This window comes from Aethalodelphis obliquidens, unplaced genomic scaffold (genome assembly GCF_003676395.1).
Source record: "Aethalodelphis obliquidens isolate GAN/ISIS:26980383/991018 unplaced genomic scaffold, ASM367639v1 scaffold8, whole genome shotgun sequence".
Taxonomy (NCBI): domain Eukaryota; kingdom Metazoa; phylum Chordata; class Mammalia; order Artiodactyla; family Delphinidae; genus Aethalodelphis; species Aethalodelphis obliquidens.
This window is the reverse complement of record NW_020837952.1, coordinates 50308474-50336380: the sequence shown is the minus strand read 5'-3', so window position 1 is coordinate 50336380 and position 27907 is coordinate 50308474. Positions and strand designations below refer to the sequence as shown.

Here is a 27907-nt window from a genome sequence, read left to right as displayed (position 1 = left end):
GTTAGTTTTCTGAATGTAAATCAAATTTCAGTGCATGACAAAAACCCTTTATAATCTAGCTAGAAACCTCTTTCTTCAATCTGCCCAATGATCCCTGAAGACTACTCACACTGCACTACTCCAAAAAGCCTCTCCTCCTCCCCTTTATATCCTCTTGCACCAAGTCAGTTTGCCTCTGTGCTTTTACACATGCTTATCCTTCTACCTGGAAACCTTTCCTACCCTTCTTGTAAGCAGAGTGTGTTGCTCCTTCCTTTTGCTCTGAGAGCACTTGCAACATCCTTTTCAATGTTAACCATCCCATCATAGTGCAATTATTTGTGCACCAGGCTTTCTCCAGTCCTAGGTTACGAGTTTCTCAAGGGGAAAAGGCAGGTCTTATCCATCTTCAACAACACTCGACCCCCAGCTCCAACGTGAGGGCTGGTTAAGCAAGATTCAGAATGACCTAAAGATATCCATGCTTATCTCTGAGTTCTTCATATATCTGTTTAGAAAAGTAAGATCCTCATTCTGTCTCTACCAGAGAAAGTCAGGTTGGCCTCAGTTTCGCTGTTTTCTTACAAATCCAATCCATTTTCTTGAATCCTGAGCTTTAATCTACATACCCATAGTGCTTGCCCTTTAGGGTGTCTCAGAATTACCTGGAGGGCTTTTTAAAACACGGATTGCTGAATCCCATCTCCAGAGTTTCTAATTTAGCAAGTCTGGACAGGAGCTTGAGAATTTGCATTTCTAATGGTTTCCAGATGATGCTACTATGAAACCACACTTTGGGAACCACTGGTTTATGCCATGTGTTCTTGCCGTGGTTGTTCTGGGTTTTTCTAACACTTAGAAAAGACTTTTGAGGTAGCTGTGCTTGGTGAGAAATTGAAATGGGCTTTTAAAAATGTTGTGAGTTGAAATGAGAGCCATACAAGTTAGAAAAAAACATCTTCAGTCGTTGTTGAAATGATTAAGACTCTATCCATGGACCAAATGAAGATATCTGGAATGTTAAGGATTTTCACCGTTTGATCTGTAAACTTCAGTATTGTTTGAATCTTTTACCAAGAGAATGTTATTCACATATTTATTGGGTAATTAACAAAAGTGTTATTAGGAACACTAGAATCTGATCCTTAGGAGGAGTGACATTTTCTACTGCAAGAGCTAGACAGAATAATATACTTTACTTTCTCAGTTCTCAGTGAAGGCCCATCAGGGGACACTTGGCATAGTCTGGAGACATTTTTGTTACCATTCGGGTAAGAGGGAGTGGTGCTAACATCAGGGTATAGACCAGGGATGCTGCTAAACATCCTACAATACACAGGACAGCCCCCTAAGTCAAAGAACGATGCGACCGCAATGTCAATAGCGCCAAGGTAGGGAAATCCTTGTCTCGTGGAATTGGGCTCACACCAGTGATTCTCAGACATTTCAGAGATGTATCACACTCTCTTGGTTCCACAAGATTTCTCATGTCTCATAAAAGTTATAGGAAAGTACATTTAAATTTTAGCATGAATTTAAATTCACTTTGAACTGCAAAAAATAAAAAGTAACTCCCTTTTAAATAATCAACAATAAGTGAAGGTTCAGTGGGTAAGTGGGGTTGTTTATTTTTCAAAACCAGGAGGGAGTCACTGCCATAAACCATTCCAGAGTGTGATTGGTGGGAGAGGCCGTGGTCTGAGTCAGTCATCAGTGCCCACCCAGAAACGTCATCACACAGACATCAGGGGCGTATGGCCTGGGACCGAGCTGGGAAGAGAGGGAGAAATGCTGCCAGGCAATAGGGTGATTCTGCCTGGTGTCTCCCTAGCCCTTCCAGAGCGAACTGTAGAATCACTGCTCTCTCTCAAGAGCTACACTAATTCCAGGCAGTTTCCTCTGGTCAGTAATAAACTGGCAATTTCAAACAAACACATATATCTATGCTACTCAGATTCAATTAGCAGCTCAGAAAACCAGATGTGTTGCCTAGCAACAGCATCCTTCTCTCTCCTCACCTTCCACATCCCCTAGACTGTGGGTTGCCCTTTTGTGACCTTCCTAAAACAGGCAGCTTAGCATAGTGGTTAAGAGCCTCCCAGAAGTAACTTAACCGTGAAAGTAATCTTAACCATAAAAGTAATCTTAACAATAGTGGTTCCTAGACTCCCAGAAATGGAACACCTGGGTCCTGAATCCTGGCTCCACAAACTAGCTGTGATGCCTAAACTTAGGCAAAATTACTTAACCTCTCGGTTTCCTCATCTATAAAATGGAAATAATATTATTACCTCGAACAGTCTTGGTGGGGATTTAATGAGTTCAAATACAGATGATACCCAGAGCATAACAAACACTCAATAAATGTTAGCTCTTATTTTTCTCTACCTCTTATATCCCTCTTCAGGGTTTCCTTTTAACCAGATTTCATCAATACAAAATGTTAGGGGATGGTGAGGGATGGGAATTCACAGTATCTTTTGCCCTAAAACTGCTTTATCTGGCTCATCCCCTCGTATACACAGAATCCCTGTTTCCTCGCACTTTTGTCTCCCACAAAGAATAACAATTTGTTTCCAAGCTCAGAAAAAGTCTTATATTCAGATAACTTCTTTCTATACGGAATAGCCCAGACATTCTAGAAACCAAGAACTAGGATGCTCCGTTCCTGTATCTTTCTTTAATGAAGATTCTAGCTAGTTGATTATAATTTTTCTTTTGGAGTATTAATTAAAGGTACCCCCTTGATCTGCAGAGACTGATGTACTGTCAGCCGTTAATAAGTGAAATAATTAAGCTTGCATTCTAGATTATCATCGTGAGTAGGCTGGATAAGTAGGAGTTCCCAGCAAATCTTTAATTAAATCTGAAAAACTAAAATAAATAACGCAACTGGATATAGTGCTGCTGGCTTTTTTTTTTTTTTTTTTTTTTTTTACGCGGGCCTCTCACTTTTGTGGTCTCTCCCGTTGCAGAGCACAGGCTCCGGACGCACAGGCTCAGCGGCCATGGCTCACGGGCCCAGCCGCTCCGTGGCATGTGGGATCTTCCCGGACCAGGGCACGAACCCGTGTCCCCTGCAGCGGCAGGCGGACTCTCAACCACTGCGCCACCAGGGAAGCCCAGCTTTTGTTGTTTTTAATGACAAATTTGCCAAATTTACCTGAAAACAATTCCTTGAACAGAAAATAAGGCTTGAGTTGATTTCTAAGACCCCTTTCAAATAAGATAAAACAGACCAGCTGTAATCTCTTCTTCTATCTTTGTTTCTTAAACTTCAATTATCTGAGCACCTTTTCCCAAAATTATCCGTGTCCCACATGAGCTGTACTAATTATTTATTTTTCCCCATAAGTCAACCCAAATCTTAAAGTGTATGTAAATTTGTTTGAAAGGAAAAGCTATATAAAGGGAAAACTTTTGTTAATTTCCAAATAGAGGGTAAATGTAAAAAGTAAATATCATGAAAATTAAACTTTGTACATTTCTTTAAAATAAAAGTTGTTTAAAATATCTTTTAAATTATTAATTGAAAATAGTAATGGGGAAATACAAGTAATAATGCATCTAATTTATTGACACTGTAGGAAAAATTTAATATGTGCTAGTTCACTTAGTTTAATTTTTATAATGACTCTTCAAAGTAAATGTGATCCCCACTTTTACAGAAGGTTCTCTGAAACTCAAAGGAAAGAAGTAAATTGCCCAAGATCCCAGAGTTGGGGTGGGCAGGGCAGGTCCATGTGAGGCCAGAGCTCTCAAGGACTGCAGGATGGGGTCCCCCCACCATTTTAAATCCTCTCCCCTCTCCTTCATCCAGGCCACCCTTCCCAAGATTTCTCCTGAAATCCTGTGCCCAAAGTCCTAAGTTACACACCAATGACGGGTTTTCACCAAGATGTGGTTGGACTTTCAGGCCTTTTGTGCCAAAAAGAAAAATTAATATTTACATCAGAAAAAGATACTGTTATTTTACAATTTTCAGCGTCCTTTTAAGTCGAGCAGATTCTTATGCAGCTGGTTAATGAGTATGAGATGGAAACAGGAGGCTGGGCAAGAGCTATTTCTGACCGAGAAAAGAAAAGGGGGTGGGAGAGAAGTAGGGGAGCAGGGGAGGAAGGTAGAGGTAAGAAGCTGCTCTGGGGAGGAGAGATGAGACAGAGACAGAGAGAGAGAAGAGGGAGAGAAGAGGGGAGAAGGTGATGCTGCCGCTCAAGGAAGACTCAGAGGAAAAGACAGAAGTATTTAGAGGTACTTTATGAATTTTTTTCCATGTGCTGTGTCATGTCATTCATCTTCTTCCATGTCTGGTTCTGGGGTGTTTTTTTCTAATACATTAAAAATAATCACAATACAACATCAAGTGTTTATCTGTGTATCACCTGAAATTATCCTGCACCCCTCCTGTAGCACAAGCACCACGGGAAACTGCCTCAGATGATCTCACCACTTCTGTGGCTTTAATTCCACCTCTAGCATGATGACTTGGAAATTCATATTTCCAGCTGACCTCTCCCGGGAACTCCAACTACCCACCTGATGCAGCCATGTAGATGTCTAATATCGTTATTTCTGCTCTTGCTACATTCCAGACACACTGGCCCACCTTTGCTGTTCCCTCCACCCTATTCCCTTCAGGGCTTTGCCTGCCTGGCTTCTAATGCTCAGATCTCAGCTCAGATTTACCTCCTCAGAGAAGCCTTCCTGGCCCATCCTAACAGAAGAAGCACTTCTCCCCCAGTTACATCACCCTACCAATTACAAGACCACCCCATCAACTACATTCCCTTATTTCCTTCATAGCACGTGACAATCTACACATTTTGGTTTGTCTTGTTGTTTGTTTATTTTATATCTCCATCTGCTAGAAGATAAACTCCATGTGGATATGAATTCTATCTTTTTTACTGAAGAGGAACTTGTACTTAGTAGGTGCCCAGTATTTGTGGATTTAATGAATGAATTAATCTATGATGACTGAGATGACTGACAATAAATGATTCTATGAGGAGAGTGTCTTCAGGCTCCTATCACCATTGATATGGCCACATACTAATGAATAAAGATTTTATAGCACTTTACAGTTTAAAAGCACATTCTCCTAGGTTATTGTTATGGTCTGAATGTTTGTGTCCCTTCAAAATTCATATGCTGAAATCTTAACCCCGAAGGTGATGGTATTAGTAGGTGGGGTTTGGGGGATTAATGCCTTGTAAAAGAGGCCCCAGAGAGACCCCTAGCTCCTTCCACTATGTGAGGACACAGCCAGTGGATCTGGCTATGAATCAGGACGAGGGTCCTAACCAAGATGTGACCATGCTGGCTCCTTGATCTTGGACTTCCCAGCTTCCAGAACAGTGAGCAATAAATCTGTTATATATAAGCTATGTTGTCTTAGCTTATACATTTAGCTTAGTTTAGACTGGCCTGTGATAGTTTGATAGCAGCCCAAACAGACTAAGACAGTTATCTGTATCTTTTTTCCACCAGCACCTATCAAGGTAGATACTAATTTTATCCCCACTTTACCCTTAAGAAAACTGAGGTTAAACAGGTATATATAACTGGAGGTACACTAGATGAGAAACCTGTAAAGCTGTCTGAAGTATGGACAATGCCAAGCAAACATACCTGTTGTTCTACCTAGGTTCCCTGAACTCTCCTGGTTTTAGTACCGAAAATCCTACATCCTGGGAAAACCAGGAAGTTGATCACCCTATCTTAAATTGTAAATTTAAGACCTCAGATACTTCATGTAATCAGATCCCTGGCCATCTAAAGTTCAATGACTAAAACATGGGGGATGGGAGTGGGGATGGCATTTAGAGACTAAAGACATCAAGTTCCATAATAGTCGATGAACCCACCTCAACTGCTTTCAAAGGAATTCTGGGAGAGGAAGCCATTAATAACCTGAAAAGGAGCAGACACTTAGAAATGCCATCTCTGGTCCTACCCTGAAAGATAAAGATGGTAACTAGGTCGGCGTGGCTATCAAGCCTCATGCTTTCAGAATGAATCTGATCCACCAAAAATCCAAAAGGTATTTTGGGCAGTAGTGGCACCACCAACTGCAGGCACCCTGACCGAGGGAAACTGGCTTCCTATCCCAGAGAGGAAAGTTCTTCCTTTTCTAATTCAATACAATTTAACACCTTTTTCAATACATTGGAATTCTTAACTTCAGCATTCTGGTGAAGTAGCCATAAAAATTTCACAAGTTTGTGTGTGTGTCTGTGTGTGTGTGTGTGTATGTGTCTGTGTGTGTGTGTGTGTCTGTGTGTGTGTGTGTGTGTTAGAGAGATAATTATTGCATAGGTGGCATTGTTTTCTCATCTAGGTAGAGACTGAAGTGTTCATTCAAGTCATTGGGTAATTGAAGTGAAGCAATTATGTGTCACATTTTGAAAGAGGCTTTTTAAAAAAATCCACCCCTAGATGATTTAGACTTAATTATCTTGTCTTTGCAGCAGCTGAGTTCAAGCCTCAAGTGGAAAGCACATCGACTTCAAAGGCAGAGGGAATCAAAGGTGCTCCCTGGCTTTGGATACTTCCTCTGCTTGAGGTAAGAATCATGAACAAACTTCAGGTCTCTGCCACTGCACAGTCTCCCAACGGGAATTACCTTGTTGCTGGAGATGACCCAGATCTGGTAGGACACCTTGAACAGGCCCCTGTCATGTATCCTGAATTATTTTTGTCTGCCTAGGTTTTTCTGTTTTATTTCTTTTTTATGTCACTCACACAGAAGACTAACAGCTCTAAGAAAGAAACAAGAGTTGGTTTGGACTACATGTTTAGTTTTGCATCCTTCAGCAGTGTTAAAAGTGTTGCTCAGTAGTCTGGACTTATTTTTGCCTCCATTCCAGTGGGGCACCCAGCACAGAAAATTCACACTTGTCTCTCAACTGGTGTGGTTCAGATGAAGGAACCGCTGTGATCTCTGTGCTTTGGGACCAGGTCTTAAACCATATCAGTGACCTAGATCCTGCCAAGCAAAGGACCTTCCCATCTGCCTGAATTGTTTAACTTGTTTGTGTTAAGTATAGAGTTTGGGGGGTGAGGGAAGACTTGGTGTAAATTTTCAAGGCCCTTGTCATTAGAGATCTTGGTATAACATCAGATGTGTGTGCTGAATCCCTTGAAATATTCTCCAGTTCTGCCCATATTCCATACCTGTTGATATAGACATTTTACCAATGCTATTATTTGTCTTAACTGTTAGGTTGGAATATTCTTATAGACTAGGCTTCTTTAAACCAATTGAATTTAATTTCTCAAACTTTGCCTCTATTTTAAAGGCTACATTTCATTCATTCATCAGTCCTTCTTAATTTTTCCAGAGTCTGTCAAAGCTCTCCTTCATGAGTGGTAATGGTAAGTTGATCTGTCTCAGCAATTTTCTGAGTTGTACTTGAGTGTTCTTATTTCCGGTCATCAAAATGGCTCAAGTAAGAGCCAAGTAATTTACAAGTGTTATTCTGTCTGAACATTGGTATGGCAATGCAGTGACTTCTCAGGTTTCGAATATTGGAAAGAAGCAATTCCTCAGAAGCAACGAAATAGGTAACTTGCTAGCAGGTTTTTAAATCATCTTGGATTCCTTCTTTTAACAGGCAACTTACCCTGCCCTTACTTGTCTGCCAAATTACCTAACCTTTTAGGAGTCATCTCCTGGCTTGACAAGTTTCTATTCCTCCCCTGCCCATAAATTATCATCCTACCCAAACAATTCAACTGAAAGTTACATTCAATCCATCCCTTTAGAGCCCAGTAATTTTATTCACTCATAACATTTCTAGAAGAAAAATATGTGTTTTCTATGTGCAGTTTTGAGTTCCTGGATCTCCATCAAAGCAGACCACTTCAGAAACTTCCTTTAACCAAGAAGTGAAAACAGGTTTTTCGCTGCTGGAAGGGAATTTAAAACTCCATTCATACCCAAGAAAATACAAAGGGATTTGCACTTTGATGCTTGAAATTTTCCGGATGCTTAATGAATTTTTCCACATATAAGATGGCATCAAGCAACTCCTATTTAAAATTCCCAGATTAAAATGAAAAATCTACTACTATCAAGTCATTAAATGAAAGAAAACCATAAACACTAGAATTAAGAGCCAAAAGAACAGGTTTGATTCCCAAGAGTCTGACTTATTATGTGATCTTGGACAGGTCATTTGGACTCTCTAAGCTTCTGTGTCCACATGTCTAAAATGGGGGGAGGATGATAGTATTGTCGTGAGTTTTGTGAATGGTGAAGAAATACAAACTTATTATTTTAATTGTTCTTCCATTCACAAGTAATACCTCTGCTTTGGTTTATTGTGCTTTTTCACTGTAGAAATGGAGAGCTATTTATATGATGGTTTGGTTTTCTCATTTCTTTCAACATTTTCTAGAACCTTCCTTAGTTCACCAGAATCTTGTAAGCCAGTCGGTTGGTCAGTTAGCAAATATTTATTGATATATGCCAGGCAGAGACATAATTTCTACCTTACTTTGCATACAGTCTAATGAATATAGACTTTTTGGTCTAACATTCTTTCCCATTGCTTTCCACTACTCTGAAAATATTTTCCTCTTTTAAAAAATCCCCCTCTTGTAATAACCTATAATGGAAAATAATCATATATATATATATAAACTGAATCGCTTTGCTGTACACCTGAAACTAACACAATATGGTAAATCAACTATACTTCAATAAAGCATTTCTCTCTTATGCCTGCCTAGGCAGGACACATCCATTTACAATTCTTTGCCTACAGTGGTATTAGCATGACTACACATCAGTATGGCTCACCATTTGTTAAAACGTGGAAATACTTCTATACCAGTTGGTAAATAGCCACTAATCTAAGCCCCAAGAGTGTTCCTCTCACTCCCACAATCCCATCCATCTCTACCTATCCCCCTTTCAAGGACCCTGGACCACTCCCAGGACAACTAAAGGATCAAGGAAGGCCTAGAACAGATGCCAACTGGACCTAACTTCTGCATCCGTTCTGAGTATAAGGTGGTGTTGATCTCACCCTGCCTCCCAGAATGTGGAGGACTTCACGCTTGTTTATCCCACTCCTCACATTTCCTCCAGCCCTCAGATTACTCGTTGCTTGATCAGAGACCCTCCCCTCCTACTGGAATTCCTTCCCCTCAGCTCTCACTCTCATTCCTCAGTGTTGTCTTCACCCTGAGGCTGCCCAGCTTCTTCCTGTAGACTGTCCTTTATCACCCAAACCAACTCCATAGAGCTGAGACATCACACTGAATGCATAAGGCCATAGCAGTTTTAAAATATTGAAAGACCTCAGTATCTAATAGTAAGTAGTCACTACTCAGAGTCCCCCACCCCAGCCCCCAGCGCAGGCCAGCCACACTGGCCACCCCTCCAAGACTTCCTCTGTGCTGCCCACGATCCGGTACCTAACCTCTCCGATCCTGCTCCAGAACTGTGGCCAACATCTGTTCTGATGGTAAATGTGCTCCGCTAGTGCATAAGTGCTTTGTTAACCACCTCTGCAAAGAACCATAATATAATGTAGAGTGAAATAAGGGCTATTCCTTTACTTATGATTCATTGATTCCTTCTACCAGGACTTAGCAATCACTCACTGTGTCCAAGACACCAAGCAAGCCAGGCTCTAAAACCTCCAAACCTGATGAGTCCTTTGCCCTCATGGCACTTACATTCTGGTAGGGGAGACTGACAATAAGTAAAAAGTAAACATAGACGTGTGAATAAATATATATTTTGACTGAGGGTTCAGAAGGAAATGAGATTAGCTTAGGGAAGTCAGAAATGGCTTCAGAAAGAAGGCTATGGTTACAATGGACCTTAAGGATGCACAGGGTTTCTGCAGGCCTGAGTAAAAGGGAACAGCATAAGCATGGATATTAGTCAGGAAACATGGGGTGAGTTTGGGAACTTGTCTGGACAGGGATGGGCAGGGGGCGGGATTATACGGAGGAGGCTCCTGGGAGATCAAGTGAGAAATGTAAACAGGTTGACTGAGCCAGCCTCTTCTCACACCTGAAGATGGATTCATGAACTACAGAACAGACACATCAAGACCCTAATTCTCAACCTCATGGCCGTCTAGCAAAATGCCCTCATGAGCATTCACCAGTCTGAGCATAGGCCCACTGTACGAGTGGGGCAGCTTGTGCGCTAGACAAAATGCCGACACAAGGGATGAGTGGAGCCTCCTTTTCTCTCCCCACCAGGCTGGATGCACTAGTGTGGGATTTTCCTAGAACACTTTCTTCTGGCCCCACTTTGTGCCAGAGGCTGGTATATCTCCAGAGGGCACCTTTTCTCATTTCACACAAAAGCGCAAGATAGGCTAGCAATAGCCCTACTCGGACACTCCCTCCCTTGACCAGACTGCTCTGCTCCTTTCAAATAAATTCTCTGGAACACCCCTTCGTCTGCATTATCCCTTTCCTACCTCTCTGTCCTTACCCAAGAGCACACACAAACCCCTTTATCAAACTTCTTGCTTATCTTGGCCAAGCACAGACGCTCACTCTCTCTCTCTCTCTCTCTCTCTCTCTGTGTGTCTCTCTCACACACACACCCCTCTTACAATGACCTTTGCCTTCATCTAGACTGCTCCTGAGTCCCAGCCCCTCTATGCATCCTTCCCTGCCCAGCTGGCCTGACTCCTTGCTCTGTCTAAATGCACAGCTCCTACAGCTGCCTCTTCCCTGACCACACCCACAAATGCTTCCCTGATTTGTTTCATGTTTGTGTGTTAACTCCATGGGTATCTGTGTGAATGCAGTAAGGATAGCTCACCCAGCTTGTAAACTCCCAGAACTAGAAACAAGGCCTGTTAATGTATTACTCACTCAGCTGTGAGTCTCATTAAAAGAAACCTATGTCACTGTTGCTGTTGGTACCTCTGCTTCATTCATCAAGAAAATGGAGTGACATTAATTCATCAAGTCCATTCATTCAATAAGTATACATTGAACACTTACTCTGTGTCAAGCTCTAGGAATATAACAGTGAATAAGATGTGGCCTTTCTCCTTGGAGAAGATGTTTATTAAGTTTTTCCATGTGTCTACTATGTGCCAGGCATTGTACTAGACTCTGGAGTTATAGAAGTAAGATAGACAAGTAAAGACAATCACATTGCAGGATGGTACATATTAAGATCAAGGACTGCACTGAGTACTGTGGAACCTCAGAAGGCATACCTGGCCCACTTCATGGTTTCAAGGAAGAGACATTCATTCATTCATTCAATCAATCAATCAATATTTAACCATTAATTATACTACATAAAAGATGTAGTATATACTACATCTTATAGTAATTAAGTAATTTATGTTAGTAAATTATACTAACATAAAGATATTAAAAAAAAATATTTACCCATTGCCTACTGTGTGCCAGTCGCTGTTCAAGGTGCTGAAGTGATGAAGTCCTTCACCATGAAGCCTAAAAATTCCAGTAGGAGAGACAGAAAATAAATAAGATCTGTAGACTATACTAGGTGATGACAAGTGCTTTGGAGAAAAGTTAAGCAAGGGAAGCATGGGGAATATCGAGGTCATGGGGGAGGGTGTTTCGTATAGAGTGGTTAGGAAAGGCTTCACTGAGACAACACTCAAGATACCTGAAGCAAGTGAAAGGCCCAGCCATGTGGTTATCTGGAGGGTGACTCTGTCAGGCAGAGGGCACAATAAGTGCAGAGACCTGGGGTACAGGCTGCTTAGAGTGATAGGAAAGATCAAGTCAGCCGGTGAGGCTGGGGCCAGGTGAGCCAGGTGTGTGTGCTAAGGAAGGTCATCGAGGAGGTAGAGGTGTGGGCAGGGCAGGGCCTTGCAGTTGGTGGAAGGGCTTTGGCTTTTATGCTGAGTAAGATGGGGAACCACTGGAGGGTTTTAACGGGAAAGGGGGTGGGATGATGAGGTCTGACTTTCATTTTCCAAGGCCCACTCTGGTGTGGAGAACAGCCAGAAGGGGGCAAGGGAACCTGAGAGACCAGTAAGGAGGCAGTTGTAAACATCCACATGAAATGATACTGGCTGGTGTAGTGGCTGGAGGGATAGTGGTGGAAGAGGTGGGGCTGCCTCCAAGTCCATCGTGTGTCAGATTGACCTGGTGAGGGGAGCTTTCACAGAGGGAACATTGGAGCTGGCCCTGGAGGATGCATTCACCAGACAGATGTGGGTATGTGACCCAGAGGCAGAGAGACAGAGAAAGAGATGTATGTGCATGTGTGTTTACATTGGGAGGGTTATCGAAAAAGCCCTCAATCATGAGAGAACTGACAAATTGAAGAATAGCAAATAGCTCAGTGTGGCCAGCTCAGAACACTACCACTTAGACAGGAGGAGAGCTAGGAGCTTGGAAGAAGTTTGGAGCCAGTTGTGAGCGGCCTTGATTGCCATGCTAAGAGCTTAGACCTGTCTGTCCTGTGGGCCAAGGAGAGTCATCAAGGATCTTTAAGCAGATAAGTGGTTGCCTCACATCCACTGAGGCCACCTTTCCAAACTACTGACTCATTTGTTCTAAAACTCAAGAATTCCCCCATCCCACCCCCATTATCCTTCCCAAGGCATATCCAAATTGCTATATTTTTTGTAAGACTCTTGTATTGCATTGCATTATATCTTACTGTGTTACAATCACCTGTGTGTGTATGTCTGATTCACCCACTATTCTGTGGGAAGCAAAGGTCAGGGGCCACACACAGGTCATCTCTACACCCTCAGCACCTAGAATACGTTCCAGTGTGTTCAATAAATGATTACTGGATCGATGGATGGATGGATGGATGGATGGAGCAAGTTCTGGAAGTAAGCAGTGAAAGTGAGAAAGCCTAGAAATGCTAGATGGAATTGGCCAATGAAAAAGTTAAGAATAATAAAGGGACTATAAATGTTGACTAATTGCAGATGTGTACAAAGATGGTCCAAGTCCTCTGGGGATGTTTCCTCCTGTGGAATCTCTACATCTCATCCGCTCAGACCATTTACCCTGGAATCAAGGCGAGGGCTACTCAGAGAGCTCTGGACTATGGTGAGTTGGATGCTTTCAGAAGCCAGGCTGTACTCACCTCCCAGGTGTAGTCTGTGACCCCAAATCCAGAAGCTCAGATTGGTCTGTCTCATGACTGAGACAAGCTCTACAGTGGGGTGATCCAGAGCTACTAAGATGGCTGGGGGAAAGGTGTTGTCTAAAAAATAATCACCTTTACAATAGGCATATCCAAACATCGTCACAGATTCATATTTTCCCTCTCTCTCTCCCCCGCACATGCATACACAATGAACATCTTAGAGCATATAAAGTACTTGGAACAGAATCTCACAATAGCAAATGCCCAACAAATACTACCTACTGTTATTTTCACATATGTGAACAGACACCTCCACAGTTGCTAATGTCCCCACGTTACAGATGAGGAAAGTGAAGGACAGAGAGATTTTGTAACTTGCGGAGTCACACAGCTAGTAAGTGAGTGTTGGGATTCAAACCTAGGCTGTCTGATAGTGCCTTCGGTTCCATCGTTCCATCCTTTACATTCTATCTTTACTTCTCCATATTACAGTATTATTCACAGTATTATAGAGGATAAAATCTGCTCTTCTTAATCTCCAAAAAGGATAGGATAAGTGGAAGTGAGCTTAAGCTGTAAAGGAAGGGGTATAAGCAAAACTTCCTCCTTGAGAAGGTAAAAATGAAAAGATCATTCTTCATTACTAAGTTACTTTTCTCAAGCTCTTTAATGTGGAAGAGGGCTCTGTTTCTCCACGAGCTCAGAGAAATGTGTTCTGTGGTGCTATTATATTAAGATGGGTTTATTCCAGGATTAAACAAAAGCAGTGGTTGCTAACCTTTTTGGAGTGCTGGGATCCTTTGAGAATCTGATTAAAATGTGAACCCTGGGGCTTCCCTGGTGGCGCAGTGGTAGAGTCCGCCTGCCGTTGCAGGGGACACGGGTTTGTGCCCCGGTCCGGGAGGATCCCACATGCCGTGGAGCGACTGGGCCCATGAGCCATGGCCGCTGACCCTGCGCGTCCGGAGCCTGTGCTCCGCAACGGGAGAGGCCACAGCAGTGAGAGGCCCGCGTACTGCAAATAAAAAAATAAAATGTGAACCCTGGAAAATTTTCCCCTAAAAAATGAGATAGATACACATACACATGACCCACTCACAATCTTTCATTAGAATTTCACGGGCTTCAAGTGTTCCCAGCAGTCCATGGACCTCCAGTCCAAAATTCCTGAATTTAAAGAATCTAGGAGGGAAAAAGGACAATGTAGAATAACTTTCTGGAACCGGCCATCAGGCATAGATTCTGGAGCCAAATTGCCCAGATTTGACTACTGGCTCCCCCAGTTCTTAGCTGTGTGACTTAGGCAAGAATTAACCTCTTTGAGGCTCAGTTTCTTCATCTGTGAAATTGGATAACGATAATACTTTGTACTTTTCCTATAACAGTGTCCTGTGTTAACATTCTCCCATGCTGTTGGCTCTGGGTTCTTGGACAATTTTACTAGCCTCTCTGAGGACCAGTGTCTTCTTCTGCAAAGTAGGGACAATAATAACCACCTTGTTAGAATCCTGTTTTCTCAGTATCTAAGAGCATGGCTTACTTAGTAAATTTAACTTGTGTGTTTAATGATATTATGCCGTCATCATCTTTGTTATCCATAAACATTTTCTTTGGTTACTTCACAGGCATTCAAGCTGGGGTGGAGATGATTGAGCAAATGGTCAAGGAAAGAAACATCCCAGATTTAAAAGGTTCTGAATCTCCTAAATTTCTGAAAATTGATTATATGAACTACAAGCTTATAAAGTAAGTAAAAGAGAAGAACCTTTTTAGCAGTGAAATTAATCTTTAAAATCTCAGGGTTGTGGATACGCCACCATGAGTCCTGGTGTAACACCAGGATGGAGTAGAAGTTAACCAACCTTTGGTGAAAGGCTTATCAGATAAATCACCCAAGAAAAAGGGGTCATGGAGCCGGCATGTGGTGTTTGGGTCAGAACGCGTGGGTCCAAGTCACATCTCTGCTGCACACTCGTTGTGTGTACCTGGCGCATCTGCTCAGAGACTCAGTGCCCTCTCCTCATTCCTAAAATGAGAGTTCTATTCGATGCAGATGTCGGCTGTGGGCACCTTGCCCCCAGAATTCTAAATGAAATTCTTGTTCATTCCATTGCTACCCCTACCCCCATAAACTTAGATGCAGAGTTCAATATCAGTCTCACAAACAAATCTGCTCTCACTACATCTTGTCTTATTTTGTAAAGTTTAGTCAAGACTTCAGAGGTCATAGGAGTGGATTACAAGGCACATGCTTTCTGCCCTCTTGCTATCTAGACCTCCTCTCCTTCTCTGGAGCAACGTCAGTTTCTTCCCCTGGGCTCATGCATAGCAGTTCCACCCACTCCTGGGTACCAAAGGATCATCCTAAATACTTTTCCAAGTAATTTTCCCACCAATAAACTTCTCTTCCTAAGAAGAATTCTGGTGGCAGCTATAATCTTTTCTACCATGTTACAGCAATAAAATCAACTGTCAGAATCAGTAAACAATAAAAAGCAGATGATGTAACAAATGTGAAGATACTTCATAAAACTGAAGCTGCTGAACATGGATTAGCTGATATACTTAGTGACAGCATAGACCATCAGTGTAAGAACAATGGAATTGCCACATTGATCCAGATCCTTGTCTCACCCAAGCCAAGGGTTTTGAGATTATATTTATATTGTTACCCACCCTCTCAGATTGGGTGGACCCCAACTGGGTCCTTCTCACGCCAGATGAATGAGACAAGGTTCGGCAAAGCAGAGCAGAAACTGTATTCGTTGATCAAGGAATGGAGAAGGGAGAGCTCATGCTCTAAAGACACCTTCTCCCCGTGGGAGGAAAGTGGGAGATGTTTAAGGGGTAAGAGGCCAGTGCATCATCAGAAACTGGGGAAAAGGGCAGAGATTTCCAGCAACAGTGCTGCATGCACAGTCCCTTGCGCCTGGCACTCGTTGTGCCTAGCAAAGTACAAGTCCCCTCTTTGGGCAGAGATCTTAGCACGGTGACGAGGCAAAGGCAACTTTTGGGCGCTTCTACGTTTCCTTGGCACAGACACTGCTCTTGCACTTAGGCTGGAACTGATTCAGGGCGGACGACTGTAGAGTTTCCTTTGAGGTGTAACTGATAAACATCTTTGACAAACATCAGGTGTTTTGGAACAAGAATAGAAATAGGTTAAAGCAGAGATCTTTCAGCTCCCTGGGGTATGTAGGGGTGATGGTACGAACCAGGAAAAATGTTCAGCCGAATATAACAAAACTAGTGTGACTTAGATGAAATAGGGGTTCATTTTTGTCTCACAGATAAGAAGCTCTGAAGAGAAATTGTACAGAAGAACCTATTTTCAGGGCAGGAATAGAGACACAGACATAGGGAATGGGTGTGTGGACACAGTGGGGAGGATGAATTGGGAGATTGGGGTTGATATATGTGCACTGCCATGTGTAAAACAGATCGCTAGTGGGAACCTGCAGTATAGCGCAGGGAACTCAGCTCGGTGCTCTGCGGAGACCTAGATGGATGAAATGAGGTGGGTAGTGGGAGGGAGGTTCAAGCGGGGTGGGGGTATATGTATACATATAGCTGATTCACTTCGTTGTACAACAGAAACTAACACTACATTGTAAAGCAACTATGCCCCCCGCCCCAAAAAAACACTTGAAGAATCCTATTGAAGCCCCACAGTTTCATCAGAATACAACTGTCTTGTATTTTTCTGTTCCCCTATCCTTAACTCTGGCCTCTGGCTTCGTTTGCCTCATGGTCTAATATGACAGATGCTCTAATTATAATACAGTCAGCCATTCAACAAGAATTTGTTGAGCACCTACTGTGTACTAAGGCTTTGTTCTAGGCAAAGGGTATAGTGTAGTGAATGACACAGATACGCCTTTAGTGTCCAGTGAGAGAGATGAACATTAAATATATATTTACAAATCTAATGATTTAATTACACTGATGATAATGCCACAGCAGAAAAACCAGGGTGATTCCTGGAATATAAAGTGAAGGTAAAGATGAGGAGAAACAGGTATTCCCATGCATTGCTAGTGGGAGCAGATAAACTGGTACAATGATTTCAGACCTGTGCTGTTCAAACAGGAGCTGCTAGCCTCATGTCACTATTGAGCACTTGAGGTATGATTAGTGCAACTGAGTACTGGATTTTTAATTTTTTTAATTTCAGTTTTAATTTAAAAACTCACATGATTCAGTTACTGAAGAACTTTTAAGTCTGGAACAATTTGAGTATGTAAGTTTACTCTTTCAATTGAAAATTTTATCAGCTCTAAATACAGGTCAAGAATTTCTGTTGAAAATGCAATATCTAGATTGAGGTACATCATGAATATAAAACACATACTGTATTTTGTTTATTTTTGAAAAAGGAAAATAAAATATCTCATTAACAATTTTTATATTGATTACATGTTCAAATTATATTATTTCCCATTTTTAATGTGTCTAGATAATGTTAAATTACATATATGGCTCACATTATATTTCTATTAGACAGTGTTTTTTTTTGTTTTTTGTTTTGTTTTTTTTTTTTGCGGTACGCGGGCCTCTCACTGCTGTGGCTTCTCCCATTGCCGAGCACAGGCTCCGGACGCGCAGGCTCAGCGGCCATGGCTCACGGGCCCAGCCACTCCGCGGCATGTGGGATCATCCCGGACCAGGGCACAAACCCGTGTCCCCTGCATCGGCAGGCAGACCCTCAACCATTGCACCACTGGGGAAGCCCCTAGACAGTGCTATTTTAGGAGGTGATTTTTAAGGATTTTTTTAGGCATGCTTTTTGACCCAACAATTCCACTTCTCAGCACCCTCTCTAGAGAAACATCTACACAAACAGCATATATGGGGATGTTCACTGTGGCACTGTTTATAATGCAGAAATACTGGAAACAACCTAGATGTCTACCCACAAAGCAATGATTTTTTTTAATCCATAGCTTAGATTACTCTGCAGCAATTACAAAGAATGAGTTAGACCTATACGTATCAAAATGAAAATATTTCCAAGATACATTAATCTCTACCATCCTCTTTTCACAGTGATCCTCAGGATATTTGACAGAGAATAGGTAGGAAAGGATGCAGAAAAGAGGAAATAACAAATAATCGTTTCTTATTGGCTGTCACATTTTAAAATTTTCCCTAATCTTAGTTCATAACAGTGCTTTCTCCCGTGCAACAGTTATACACAGATGGCTTCATTTTGTCTTCTCAACCTTCCCATGAGTCGCACTTCTTTTCAGTGACTGACTGAAAGAGGTTAAGTGCCTTGCCCAAGGTTGTACAGCTAGCACAAAACTTGGCTCCGAGCCCAGTGCCCTTTGCACGGTGCACAAAGTGCCATAGCCTCCTGGTTAAGAAGCCTGAAGACAGATTGAGGAGGCTTCCAGGTCTGGTTCTACCACTTATCTATGACTTCAGCCAAGTTTGTAATCTTCTCATCTCTGAATTGCAGATTGCAAAATCAGCAGCAGCCTCATAGGATTATGGTGAGGGTTAAAATGAGGTAACACATGTAAAGTGCTTACTCCAGTGTCTAACAGGTAGTAATTGCTCAATAGATGGTCATACTAATAACTTAACATAATGCACGTGGCCATCTACCTATGTATGTTGCATGCCACCTACTGCCTCTAGTTACCTGTGTGACAGCTCAGAGAATCCTAGGGGGAGTTAATGCTCTAAAATAAATTTCTCAACTAGGGAAGATACTGTCCACATAGAGGACATTTGGGAGGAAGGCATGCTGTTTATCGTCCTGATGATTTAGGGGTGGGGGGAGGGACGCGATTGGCATTTAGTTGGTACATATGCCAAATATCCTGCAATTTGTACAACAGTCCTCTACAAAAAAATAGTTGTCCCATCCAAAATGTTAATGTTAGGCTTCCCTGGTGGCACAGTGGTTGAGAGTCTGCCTGCCGATGCAGGGGACACGGGTTCGTGACCCGGTCCGGGAGGATCCCACATGCCGCGGAGCGGCTGGGCCCGTGAGCCATGGCCGCTGAGCCTGCGCGTCCGGAACCTGTGCTCCGCAACGGGAGAGGCCACAACAGTGAGAGGCCCGCATACCACAAAAACAAACAAACAAACAAACAAAATGTTAATGTTTCCTGCATTGAGAAACACTGGGACAGCTGAAGGGAAAAATAATGATGGCAGTGTTTTGTCTTTAAAGAAACTAAAGAAGTCGATTGATTGTTTGCAAATCTGTTCCTAAACTTGCTCATTTCTCCCCTCAGCTAAATACAAGGGGCTTCCTGCCAAGGGTGTGAGAGGAATTAGAAGGCAGTGCCCTGAGGCTGCACTGCATACCTAAGGGTCCTTCCTCTATAGCAGCAGTCTGAAACCTTTTTGGCACAAGGGACCCGTTTCCTGGGGAGCGATGCAGAGCGGCAGATGAAGGCCTCGCTCGCCTGCCCGCCACTCACCTCCCGCTGTGCGGCCCGGTTCCTAACAGGCTGTGTACCGGTACCGGTCCGTGGCCCAGGGGTTGGGGACCCCTGCTCTACAGGAATTCACAATTGCCCATCTTGGGAGTTCTACCACTGCATTTCCGATTTTGCCTTACTTAGAGATGTGCTGGCTGAGTTGCACTAACTCCTCTGTTTCCTGTTTTACAGCATAAAAATCAATGCCTTTTCACTTCCAAATACTTCACTAGCCTTTGTGCCTGGGGTGGGAATCAGGGCCCTGATCAAGCACGGCACTGCCAACATCAGCACAGACTGGGAAATCAAGTCTCCACTTTTGTGAGTATTCCACTGAGAAGTCTACTGCTGTTCTGGGGGAGACGGAGCAGGAAATCAGAAGTAGATAAAGTTGCCAATGTGTTTGACGTTAGGCTTCTTTCCCTCAGCCATTAACCATCTTTCTCAAGAGCATCTTTCCAGGAGAGATTTAAATCAGAATATCTCTACTGAGGGCAGGGAGGAGGGGGCTGAAAAGCATGCTTCCCTTAAAGGCAGAGCCACTGATCAGCATGTCATTTAAGATTTCCTGGGACTTCCCTGGCAGTCCAGCGGTTAAGACTCCCCGCTTCCACTGCAGGGGGCACAGGTTTGATCCCTGGTCAGAGAACTAAGATCCCACATGCCGTGGGCTGCGGCCAGAAAAGAAGATAAAAAAAAGGATCAAATTCCTGGTACGGTTACAAACCACCTACTATGTGTAAGTCACCGTGTGGGTGTAATGTTTAGGTCTGCCTTGGTTGATGCCCCAGGATGACACATTCATTCATCCATTTGGTCATTCAGTATCCATTTACTGAGTACCTACTGACTGTATCCATTTATAAATGGTACTGAGTACCATTCATCCCTGTCTCAGGAACTCCAGTCTCGTAGACGGTAGGGATATAATATGTTCCCCCATAAGAAACATAGATTAATGTATTATTCATTTCTTTGCTGACTCATCAACCATAGATTGAGTGCTTATTCTGTGTCAGGCCATGAGCTAAATCCTGGGGCATGGAGATGAATAGCACCACTCCCTCAAGGAGTTCACAGATGACATCTAAGTGTCACCTCCCCATCTATGCCCCTCCTAAATAAGGTGTGGCCACCTTGACCCCTATGTTCTTCCTCCAAACAAGCATCGTATATGAATGGTGCCTAATACATGCTCAACCACTATGGGGGCCAGCGCACTCAAGATGAAATAAATGCAAGGTTCCTAGAGCTGTCACCATTCACATATTTGTTACTTCATTTGTTCAGTAAATATTCACCCCTACCTGTTGTAGGTGCCAGGAATCCAGAGGTGATGAAGTTCCTGCCCTCCTGGGGCTTAGATTCTATGGCTAATCAGAGAAACAAGATCCATCTGCACCCCTGCCCAGGCTTGGGTAACCTTGCACTCCTTCTCTCAACAGCCAAGACACAGGAGGAGCTAACTTGCTTCTCTCTGGGGTCTACTTCACCGGTATACTTGTCCTGGCCCGGAATGACTTTGGTCACCCAATCCTGAAGCTCCAAGACTGCAATGCCCAAGTGAGCCGCAATGACATCTCGTTTTCTGGAGAGCTCAGGTGAGCACCCTGGTGGGCAGTGGACAGTCTGGAGCTGGGTTCTCACGTGGCACCTAGGGGCAGTTATGAACTGGCAGATATGATCCTGTGTAAGCCCTTTTGTAATCTTTTTTTTTCCCTAGTGTCCTGTATAACTCCTTTGCTGAGCCCATGGAGAAACCCATTTTAAAGAACTTAAATAAAATGGTAAGTCTTTAGAGGCTCTACAGCCATAGTAACATGCCATCAGCAGCAGTTGTGCCGTGCTTTGATTAGCTTTTAGTCAATAAAACTTTCCTGAGCACCTACAGTGTGCTAAGCACCATCTAAGGCACTTTCACACACATTATCCTTTGCAACTTAGTAGTTTCTCAAGTGCCTACTGTGTGCCAAACAGAATGGTGGGTGCTAGGGATGCAGAGATAAATAGTACAGCATTCCCTCCCTCAAGTCCTCGCCCCAGGGTGGGCAAACAGTCAAAAAGGGTTCGTTTATTGTGTACCTACTACATGCCCAGCACTCTAGACTAGAGTCTGTTGAGGATATGGAAAAGGAATAAACTTATCTGTTTAGGAAAAACCAGCTCAGACTTGTGAAACTGCAACTGAATAAGTATTTGAATTTCATACATACTTACATGGTCATTAGGTTGGACTGAGGGGGTTCAGAGAACTGGAAAAATGAAGTAAATAGAGCCTAGGAGTATCCTATCCTGGGAGACATTTTTGGAGAGTGCAGGACTTGAACTGAGCCTTCAAATATAGGTAGGAATTGAATAAGTAAGGAACGGGAAAGAAGAAAGAATATTCCCAGCCAAGTGAAACAGTATAAGTTAAGATGGCATCCAAGTATCTTGATGCCAGAAGTCAGTGTCCGAGGAAGGGAAAGATGGAATTGGCCATGTGCCCTGTTTCCATTCCTGACAATATCTTCCCTGAACGCTTTACCCACATTTCTGGGGAGACAAGGAGAGAGGTGAGGAGGATGGGAAAAGAAGGGAGATTCCTTTCTGGAAAAGAGGGGCAAGGATGGTGTCTGGCTGTCTCCAGCCCCCTTGTGTTCAGTTCAGCACTTGGAAGGCAGTAGGTGCATAATGAATGTCAGTGAGGAAATCAACACACAGAGACGTCAAGCAGCTTGTCTAACAAGGTTGTCCGGCTGGTCAGGGGACACTGAAGCTTCGCAGCCTTTCCCGTCCTTACCTGAAAGGTGCTGAGTGCCAGTGGATGTGCATATTGAAAAGTGCCTGGGAAACAGTGCTGTTGCTTTCAGGGACCCCACACTTGATCATTCCTTTGTTCAAAACAAGGCATGGTCCTTTGGCCTCTGACAAGATGCCAATAGTTAAGTTTGCCTGGAGCTTGTGTATGACTTAGAGATCATAGATGCTTTGCTTCTAGGTTCCCTCTGTGCCGCTAGAAAAGGCCAAGGGTGCTCAGACCACAGCTGTGTAGCCACGTCAGGCCAGATCTCACATCCTACTGATCTAGCTCCTGGAAACTCACTTACCCTCTCCAAGCTTCTGTTTTCCATCTGTAAATAGGGGCCAGTAGTGCCTGCCTCTCAGGACTGTAGTGAGGATGAAATGAGGTTGGCAACAGCTAACATTACTGAATGCTTACTCTGAGCTGGGCAATCTCACATGGATTGCCTCAATTTCTACTCACAATCACCTGACGCAGTAGATACAGCTATCATCCCCACGTTGCAGATGAGGAAACTGAGGCCAGAGAGTACAAGTAACTTGCCAAGGCATTCAACCCCAGGCAGCCAGGCTCCTGAGCCTCTGCTAGTAACCACCACACTGCGTGCTCAGCACACTCCTGGCACACGGCATCGAGCTTGATACTCTTCCTGCTTCCTGCAGATGTGCTTGGGTCTGATTCAAAATTGATTTTCTAATTCCAAAAGGGGCTCTGATCTAAATAGATGTCTGATCTAATGGGCTCTCCGAGCAGCCCAGCAAGGAAATAAAGGCCCTGCTCTAACTCTCCCTGGCAGGGCCTGGCATGCTGATGGCAGAGGTGGCAGGCAGGGGCATCCCTGCCATTGGGAGAGGCTCAGCTGTGCAGGCAGCAGGTTCCCCAGGTGTCGTAGCACTAACATGGACTGGGGCACATGCCCTGTCATGCTGCAGAGATGAAAGCCAAGGGCTTGTTCTTTTATGGGGCTGAGTAGGTGTGGTCCTGGTTGCTATGAAGTTGAGCCAGCATTCAATGTCATGCCACCCATACATACGGAACCTGAGGCCCATAGGCATCAACTAATTTAAGGGAGAGTCCAAAGGGAGAATGTCTCCTCGCTGGAAGGCCTTTGTTGGGGTCTAGGCCTTAAACAGTGGTTTCCAGTACAATGTGATAACCTGCATTTTTTTTTTTTTATTCCTTTTATGGCCAGCTCTGTCCCATTATCACAAGTGAGGTGGAGGCACTGAATGCCAACCTCAGCATGCTGGAGGGTGAGTCCCAGAACTGTCTCTTCTGGGTGTTTCTCCTCCCACCTTCACACGCAGGTGCTCTCCAGGTGTGCTTTGCTCCAGCTCCCCCATCTGCTTTCCCCTCTGCAAACTAGCACCGCAGGAAGGTGCATGGGAGGACCTGCCCGTGTGCAGGTCCCGCTCTTTTCTGCTGCTAACCAGCTTCACTGCAGGTGGGGGTGACTTCAGGCAACTAGATGCAAGGCAAAGAATTAAACTGTCGTGAGCCTGAATCCCAGCTCTGGCGCTAAATCCATCCTCTTCAGAATGATGAATGCTCGTCCCGACCAGTTCTCCCCTGGTTCTAACCCCTCCAGTGGCTCCTATAGCTGCCTTCAGGATCAAGTCCAAATACCTTAACATGGACTGCGAGACCCACCTGCCGTGCTCTGGCTCCCTCTCGCCTCTCTGGGCTTCATCTTGCACCTTTGTCTGCTCCAGCAATCAAACTGTTTCTACCGCCTCACACCTTGCCTCCAGTCATGCTGTCCTCTCTGCCTAGAAGAGCTTTCTCTTCCTCCCCTCCATCCATCTATTCACTCAAGAGATATTTACAGGGCACCCATTTCTTTGCCAGCACTGTGCTAAGCCCCAGGGATGCAGCCCCTTCTGCTCCCTACCCCGCAGGCATCCCTTGTCCTGTTCACTCCTCTTTAGCTCTGAAGGCTCAGCTCAGGCATAGTCTCTCCCAAGAAATCCTACCTGACAGCCCACACCCCAAAGTCCCGCCTCCTCAACGCTCACATGACACTTGGGGCAGATCTCTCTTTGCACTCCATCTACTTACGGCCCCCCCCCGCCGGCCCCCTGCCACGGTATGCTGAGCCCCTGTAATAGGCTGAGTGCTGTTCTTGGTGCTGGGGATGCAGCAGTAAGCCTGTGAGACAGAAATCCCTGCCCTCATGGGGCTAGTGAGAGGGGACAGCCAGCCGGCAAGATAATAAGTAAAATCTATGGTATCGTTGCGATAAGTGGTAAGAAGAAAAATAAAGCAGGGAAGGAACTGACGAGGGGTTTCTGTTTAAAATAGCATGGCCAGGAGAGGCGCCACTGAGCAGCTGGCATTAGAGTAAAGACCTGAATGAAGTAGGGAGTACGCTGCTCCTAGATCTGGATGAAGAACATTCCAGGCAGAGGAAACGGCAGGCTCAAAGGCCCACGTGGGAGCACTGCCGGGCGCATTGAGGGATGTTGAGGAGTCCATCCCGAGAGCAGAGGGAACGAGGGGAAAGCAGACGGCTAGACCTTCAGGGCTCTGTAGGTCACTACAAAGCCTGGCTCTTCGTCTGAGATGGGAAGTCCTGAGAGAGTTCTGAGCACAGCTTTCATGAACTGACTTATATTTTAAGGAGATCCCTCTGGTTTCTCTCTATTAATAATAGGACAGGATTCAGGGGTGGAAGCAGGGAGACCACTTAAGAGGCTAGTGCAGTGACCTATACGAGCAAGGAAGGCAGTGACCTGGATGGAGTGACGAAGATGGTGAGATATGTTCAGGTTTCGGATGTACCTGGAGGGTAGGGACAGTGGTATTTGCTGACACATTGAATGTGGGTCATGAGGGGAGTCAGGCATGAGGCCAGGGTTTACTCTGAGCAACTAGAAAATTGGAAGAGTGGAATTACCGATACCAAGATGGGGAAGACTATAAGACTATGTTTGTAGTAGGCCCTCTGGAGCTCAGTTACAGATCTGCTCTTATTACGCTGTATTATAATTTCCTGTTTATATGTCTGTCTCCTCCTTCAGACTGTGAGTTCATTGAGGGCAGGGACGTTGAGTCTTCTCCGTGTTCTCAACACCGAGCACAGTGCCTAACTCACACTAGGTTCATAAATATTAACTTGATAAAGGGATGAAAGGAGATGATGGCTGGACAGATGGATTGATGAGTGGATGCAGATAGATGAATAAAAAAGAACAGATTGGAGAGGTAGGGAAAGAGAAAGAAGATGTAGAAAAGATGAGGAAAGAACCAGTGGAGGATTGCCATGTCCTAGGTTGCTGTGGGCAAATTTCTTTACTTCTGGGAGCATGCATAAAAGGCTATGTACCAAAATTTTACTGATGGTTCTCTCAGGGCAATGTGATAAAGAAGAGTTTTTACTTTCTTCTTTTGATTTATCTACTTTTCCTGGGTTTTGAAAAGTGAGCAAGTATTATTTATGAAACAGGGTAAGGGTTAATTTTGTTTTAAATAACAGAGGATTAAAAACTTGTTCTGGATAAATATTAACCATGTGTTATACTATACCTTTAATAAATGTAAATTTTCTTTTTTCTTTGTTATTTAGTTTTAAGAAGCGTTGACAACTATACCCTGCTGGATTATTCCCTAATCAGTTCTCCAGAAATTACTGAGAATTACATTGATCTGAATTTGAAGGTAATTTTATCATCATCAGAGTCCTAAGCTTGGCTATCAATACCACTATTCAAGGAACAAATATTACATGCAGAGGGAAATATAACTACATTCTCTTCCAACAGTTTAATTTCCTTTCAAGCAGTTCTCTCATGTTTATGCTCCTTTAAAAGACTCTTGAACATCTTCTGGACTGGTAAATGATTGCTTGGATTGCACAGCATATGTCTGCCTTCTTCAAGAAAAGCATCGTGGTGTCTCTGCCTCTGGGAGTAAGGCTGCAGACTAAGGGGCAGCAAGTAGAATAGTCTGCATTTATTAGGGCTCAACAGATCAGTAGACTATAAATATAGATAGTTCTATTCCTAGCTCTCAGGTTAGTCGATCTAACTGAGGGCTGCTGAACTCTGTCAGGGCCATTAACACATGATAATAGTGTTTGCTGGGCTTCCCTGGTGGCGCAGTCGTTGAGAGTCCGCATGCTGATGCAAGGGACACGGGTTCGTGTCCCGGTCCGGGAAGATCCCACATGCCGCGGAGTGGCTGGGCCCATGAGCCATGGCCACTGAGCCTGCGCATCCGGAGCCTGTGCTCCACAACGGGAGAGGCCACAGCAGGGAGAGGCCCACGTACCGCAAAAAAAAAAAATAGTGTTTGCTGATTCTGGAAAAGTGATTAACTGTGCTTTTGTCCCAAAGTAAATATAATTTATTTTAAAATTTATTTATTTTTTGTTGGGGGGCTACTCTTCGTTGTGGTGCGTGGGCTTCTCATTGTGGTGGCTTCACTTGTTGCAGAGTATGGGCTCTAGGCACGCGGGCTTCAGTAGCTGTGGCAAATGGGCTCAGTAGTTGTGGCTTGAAGGCTCTAGAGCGCAGGCTCTGTAGTTGTGGTGCGCAGGCTTAGTTGCTCAGAGGCATGTGGGATCTTCCCGTACCAGGGCTCGAACCCGTGTCTCCTGCATTGGCAGGCGAATTCTTTTTTTTTTTTTTTTTTTTTTTTTTGCCGTACGCAGGCCTCTCACTGTTGTGGCCTCTCCCGTCGCAGAGCACAGGCTCCGGACGCACAGGCCCAGCGGCCATGGATCACGGGCCTAACCGCTCCACGGCATGTGAGATCTTCCTGGACCGGGGCACGAACCTGTGTCCCCTGCATTAGCAGGCAGACTCTCAACCACTGCACCACCAGGGAAGCCCCCACTGGTTTTTTTTTTTTAAATGTATGTTGGCTTATGTTTCAATCAGAGTCACTCAACTCAGTTAAATATTACACAAGACACCATTTTGTAATAACAGCCTATACCTTATGAAGGCAGCAGTAAAAATGCCACAAAAATGCTTTGAGCCATTTAGAATCCTGGGTCCTTCTGAGTCTTTCTGTGATGCCCCAGATGCTCAGAAGTTATGGATTTTGAAGGTCAAAAGTTTGACATCTCTACATGACACTTCAGGAACTATTCAGAGCTGTCCCCTCCAGCTACATTCACCTGCCTTCCTGTCTCTGAGAAGAGGACTAACAAGGAACTTCTCACTGGATTACACCCCAGGGTGGACAGACACACTCAGATATGCTCGAGAAGTCATCAGAGCTCTGAAACATAGTCCCCAGTCAAGGAGTCAGAGGACTCGTGGTTTTTTCAACCCTACTCAGTTTCTGGAATATTCCTTATTCTGACTTGAGTGGGTCCACCTTCTTTAGTCCTGCACATTCGAGTCTTCCCCTGATAACACTGGTCTTTCTCTCTGTTTCCCCACAGGGCGTATTCTACCCCCTGGAAAACCTCACAGATCCCCCCTTCTCATCAGTTCCTTTTGTGCTCCCGGAACACAATGACTCTATGATCTACATTGGAATCTCCGAGTATTTCTTTAAATCTGCGTCCTATGCTTATTTTACAGCTGGGGCTTTCAACGTCACTCTCACCACAAAAAAGGTTAGGAGAGTTAACGGATGATGACAATCGACACCAACATTTAATCTTGTTATAAGTAT

General features: G+C 44.0%; 1 protein-coding gene across 4 annotated transcripts in view; it reads left to right on the top strand.

The window, feature by feature from the left end:
* Positions 1–6432: 6432 nt before the first annotated feature.
* BPIFC (BPI fold containing family C) overlaps positions 6433–27907 on the top strand; it is a 42400-nt gene continuing 20925 nt past the window's right edge. The window contains exons 1-10 of one of the 4 annotated variants that reach the window (XM_027107468.1): positions 6474–6544; positions 7323–7356; positions 12894–13017; positions 14683–14803; positions 19687–19815; positions 20940–21095; positions 21218–21281; positions 23472–23532; positions 25845–25936; positions 27672–27848. In XM_027107468.1, the coding sequence (XP_026963269.1) occupies positions 7354–7356; positions 12894–13017; positions 14683–14803; positions 19687–19815; positions 20940–21095; positions 21218–21281; positions 23472–23532; positions 25845–25936; positions 27672–27848 (927 nt within the window). In that variant the 5' untranslated portion in view covers positions 6474–6544; positions 7323–7353. Of the gene's footprint in view, positions 6545–7322; positions 7357–8904; positions 8999–12893; positions 13018–14682; positions 14804–19686; positions 19816–20939; positions 21096–21217; positions 21282–23471; positions 23533–25844; positions 25937–27671; positions 27849–27907 lie in introns of those variants that run through there. The other 3 variants (XM_027107469.1, XM_027107467.1, XM_027107470.1) reach the window with 3 other exon arrangements.